The 5,077-nt window shown below is 31.9% G+C and overlaps 2 protein-coding genes across 2 annotated transcripts; one reads left to right on the plus strand and one right to left on the minus strand.

Annotated features, from left to right (window-relative positions):
• Positions 1 to 2,552: 2,552 nt before the first annotated feature.
• EIN_130740 (hypothetical protein) lies at positions 2,553 to 2,960 on the plus strand (the record flags this gene model as incomplete). The annotated part of the gene is made up of 1 exon (XM_004261038.1): positions 2,553 to 2,960. One exon carries the CDS (start codon positions 2,553 to 2,555, stop codon positions 2,958 to 2,960), a length of 408 nt encoding a protein of 135 aa, XP_004261086.1.
• Positions 2,961 to 3,396: 436 nt separating this feature from the next.
• Positions 3,397 to 5,007, minus strand: EIN_130750 (hypothetical protein; the record flags this gene model as incomplete). The annotated part of the gene is made up of 1 exon (XM_004261039.1): positions 3,397 to 5,007. One exon carries the CDS (start codon positions 5,005 to 5,007, stop codon positions 3,397 to 3,399), a length of 1,611 nt encoding a protein of 536 aa, XP_004261087.1.
• Positions 5,008 to 5,077: the final 70 nt, after the last annotated feature.

Genomic DNA, 5,077 nt, shown 5'->3' on the forward strand with positions numbered 1-5,077 from the left:
ACAAAATAAATGCAAAAAATGGGACACCCCAGTACAGACTTTTGAAAACCAGTTTATTTACAAAAGAAACAATCCAACAAAAAACAGAGAAGAATTATAATGGTTTAATTTCATTACAAACTTTCTTGAATATTCGAAGTTGAATGATTTGGGTAATGAACAAGTATCAAAACAAATTATTTGGAACATTATTTAATGGTAAATTCTACAAAGAAGTGGACTGAACAACACCATTCGTTATTTGTGAAATTAAAAGAAGTTATGAATTCCTCAAAAAGAAAGATTTTAATTTGTTCTTTCTAATTATAAAAGTGATGCAACTGGTTGGGATAAATGGATAACGGACTATTTTGTAGATGTTGGTCTAAACATCAATAATTGTAGTGGTTAAACAGTTGATGAAACTATTGATATGGAACCAGAAATGGATGGTGATTCTAAACTAATTATATATTTAGACATAAAATGATAGTGAAAATTTAAGTCTATATATTGTTTCAACCACAAGCTCGACATCTCCATTAAAAACTTTTTTATTTTTATTATTTTATTTATTTTGAATGTCTTTTGATTAAAGACAAATTGTGTCATTCTCAAAAAAATGACACAAGACTATTTGAAAATTGGGTGGACCAACTATATACGCCATAACAAAATTGATGATGTGTTGTTCAAGATGCCGTCCTTTAGTAACACAAGTTCAATTGTGTGGATTTTATTTCATTGGTTTTTTAATGCTTTGATTATTAGATTGATAATCTCGAATTAAAAGTATTAAACTGAAAGGGTTAAAGAAAAAATTGTTTATCCAAAATTGTCAAATAATATTTTCATCAACAACGTTTTTGTGTAAAAATATTTTTATGCAAGAGTTATAAGCAACTGGTTGCAAAGTGTTGATTGGGTCTTTTTAGTTGCTTTATAAAGAATAGTAGATTTGATCAAATATTTATTCAAAATTTGATGTTTCATTAACACAGAGGAGTTCGAAAAAAATACTTATCTGCAGAAAAGTAAATAATTCGATTAAAATCAATCATCTTAAAAGGTATGTTAATCGAAAACAGAAATTTTTTTAAAATGCAATATTTTTTGTTTCATTGATTATTTAAACAAAGTTGTGAATGGTACACCAAATGATAATTATTCAACAAAAAAACGATAATAAATCAACATGATTTCAAAATGACACATTTGGACATTTTGAACAGTTAAACTAACGTAACGCATTTGATTTTAAAATGTTCTTTGGGAGAATTCTATTCCTAACAATACAGAACGTCGAGGTATTATTAGTCTAACTTTTTGCGAGAAATAAGAAAATAAAATCGAAAAAGTGATCAAATTTAAACCATAATTTGTAAATTTAAGAAATAAACAAAAATAGCATTTTATTTTATCTTCTGCTTTTAATAATCCAAATATTTAAAGATAAAAAGGGTTTTAAAAAAAATAAATTATTTTTTTGGTACAAACATAATTTATCATAAACAAAAAATGACCATATTATTTAATAAAAAAAATTAATACAAATTAGTAGTATATTTATATTTGTTCAATTATTTACAAAAATAAAATAATAATAACACTTTAAATAACATTGAACAAAATTCAAGTGGTCTAAAAATGGGAAATATCGAGTTTATTAAATATATTTCCGTTTTTTAAAGTTATATTTTGTGCATTTAATTACACAAGCCAAAAAAGGAAAATAATCAAAAATTGGATTGATATCCCTGTAAAAACAGGCCAAAACTAAAATAAGGGCGTTATTTTAAGCGTTATAATGAATTATATTATTAATAAATAATACCAATATTAAATTCTGTAAAAATCCTCAAATTAGATTTTATGAGTTTCCAACATCCATCAAATACACATTTTATTTTTTTGTCGAACTTGTAATTTTAATCTATTTTTGTTAAAATGACTATACAAAATAACCATTTCATTAAAAAATAAAAAATGGATCTAAAAAAATAGACTTCCCGAAATAGTTTTTTTTTAATTTATTTTTTTTCACTTATTGTTTTTTTCATCTCAAAAGAACTCTTCAAAACTCCAAAAAATTGATCGCCAAAAAAAAACATTTTACAGACTTGTTTTTAATTATTAAATAACTATATCTTACAATAGTAATCTAGTAACTCGAATGAACCAACCAATAAGAAATGCCTCTACTTACACAACTATCATTGTTCTCAAAAAAACTATAGTACTATTATAGAATAACATAATAAGCTATATATTTAATTTCATTTATTTTTTTGTGATTCCATATTCACTTCTTTCTTTTTTTGTATTTTTCTGACCAAAAAGATTGTTTTTTTTATTCCAAAAACCATAGAAATTTATTAATTTACAAAACTATAAAAATTGGTTATTTTCCAATATACCACAATGATATGTAAAAAATAAGAAAAAGTGCACCAGAGGCATTGAAATGCTTTAAGTGTAATATCAATAACTGGAAAAGCTTCAATTTTTTTTCTGTGCCCACGTGTCGTCGAGTATTTTTTGAAATAAAAAGATAGAGGAACAGTGAGAGATCAATGGCAACTGAACAAGAGGCAATGGCAAAAATGGCGAGCATCGACGTCCCAAATGGTGAGTGGGTTGTCTTTGATGCCAAGAACAAACAATTAGTCTTCAGATGCTCTGGCAATGGTGTTGATGCCTTAAGAGATGAATTAAAAGACGACCAAGCTTGTTTCGCGTTGATTTCATTGAGATGCACTCTTGAAGGTATTCCAGACCAAGCCAGAGGTATTTTCATCGACTGGAAAGGACCAAAAGCAAAAGGTATGTTAAAGGTTAGAGTTAGAGAACTGAAAGAACAAGCACTTGATGTTCTCAAACCACACCATGGTGAATTAGAAGCGGTTGGAAAGACTGAATTCAATGAAGAGACTATCCTCAAGAGATGGGCCATGAACTCGGGATCTCACGTAATTAACTAAAAACTTTCATTCTTTATAATTTGGTTAATTTCTATTTTCAAATTTCTTTATAAATTTATTTATATAAATTTTGAGGTTTTAGTTATCAAGTTCAGTTCATACTGTTCTATTATAATTATAATAAATTATTAATATAATAAATGTAATGTTATAGTTTGAAAATAAATTGTCCAATTAATTTGTCTAGTTTCATATTTAACTTGTTATATTATAATAAAGAATAAAGTCTTTAATTCTACTTATTTAAATTATAGTATAATTATAGTTTATTATTTGTTCGTATACAAACAATAAATTAAAAAAAATAATAAATAAATATTTCACAAACTAAATAAACTATAAAATTATACCATATAATTATAACCAGTAACTAAACTATAACGAAACTATAAATAAAGTACTCCACATGACATGCAAAATATGACACTATTTTTCTTTAGTAGATAGCTCTTCCAAGTGCGTTAAATACAACATTTTTCATCTCAACGTCGATAGTGTTTTTGGTGCATCCAAGTCCACATTGGTTTCCAATTCCAAGTGAGCCAAGGCATCCCGATGTATCGATCTTTTCTTCGCATCCGAGTAATATATCGGGTGCTGCAGTGAGTGCCCCCACAAACGGATCTTTCAAGAAATAGTCCCAGTCGACTTCTTCTTTGATAGCGATGAGTTGAACGACTTCACGAAGTCCTTCCACGACTTTGTTTTCAAAGACTATCCCGCCGTTGTTCGTGATCTCCATCTTATTCTCTCCTGTGATCTCGCGAAGGACTTCTCCAAGGACTTTTAAGTCACTTCTTTCACGTCCTTCACATTCTCTTGCATTTCGGCATGATCGACACCGTGCCATTTTAACAAAAGGAATTCCTCCGGGGTTAGCGGTGAGTAAGAAGTCTGATAACCGAAGGTCCTGAACAATAACACCTTTCTCAAAGCGCAAGTATTTCACTGCTTTAATGATCTCTCTACTAAAGTACTCGATCTCGTCTTTCGAGAGTCCGGAAGTCTTTCGACGGTACTCAACATAGTTCTCTAACGTTCCACAATTACTTCCTTCAGTCACTAAATAGACTTTATCGTTGTCGACACACACATCTATAACATTGGAGATATGAATCGACTCACAAAGTCGAAGAACTCGCGCTTCTTTGACTATATTAATCAACTCAGTGCTTTTAGCTTCCCAAATAACTACATTCAACCCTTCCGCATTTTGTCCTCCATAGATCTGCTCTTTCTCTTTTGACTGTGAGATTTCAATACTTTTGACGTATCTGCGGACATCCCCACTCCGGAACATCTTCCACCCGTTGGATATTCTAAACAGCTCAACTTCATTGATATTCTCAGGAAACACTCTTCTGTCGGAGATCTCAAGTAAGCGACCGACAGCGTCGCGAACTAAATCATTTGGGATGTCAGAGACATCGACCGCTTGCCACCCAATGTACTTCTTATATGGCAAGTTGCCTTTAATGATTCGATACATCACGACTCCAATGCTCCAACTGAGTATTCGACTATCTGCAATACCATTATAGACCTCTGGCGCTATCGACTGTGTCCCAGTCAATGCCATTTGTTGTAAGAGGAGGGGTAAGATGAATACTACAGGAGACACACAAAGCGTTGGGACGTGCGACGACGGGTCTTTGCGCACATATAAATCCTCATAGAGAACAACACCAGTCATCCCAAGTGAACTGATCCCGGAGACTATGCGACCTATGTCGTTCGAGAAGAACATGATTTCGTCGATGCCTACAGAGCCCCCCGAGATATAATTATTCAGAACAGTAGCTCGCGGAGTGATGAGGCAAATAGTTACACCTTTCTCCGTTTCAGTAATCCCAAACGCTTCAAGTCTTAAGAACTGTGAAGGTAAAGTCGTCCCCGATCTCTGAACACTAAAGAAAACTCGTTGAATACCTTCGATGATAACACAGAGGGACCCTAAGTCTGTTGTAGCTATTGGAATCTCATAGAGAAGGTGCGACGCGCGCTCTTGGTCCGTGTCGATGCGAAGAAAGACGGGTGTCGCGCGCATGATTTCAACACCAGTCTCCGTGCAAATGGCCCGCTGTTTCGTGGACAAACGGCGCGAGATGTGAACGTTC

The sequence above is a fragment of the Entamoeba invadens genome, assembly GCF_000330505.1.
Source record: "Entamoeba invadens IP1 unplaced genomic scaffold scaff_1105074724651, whole genome shotgun sequence".
NCBI lineage: Eukaryota > Evosea > Mastigamoebida > Endamoebidae > Entamoeba > Entamoeba invadens.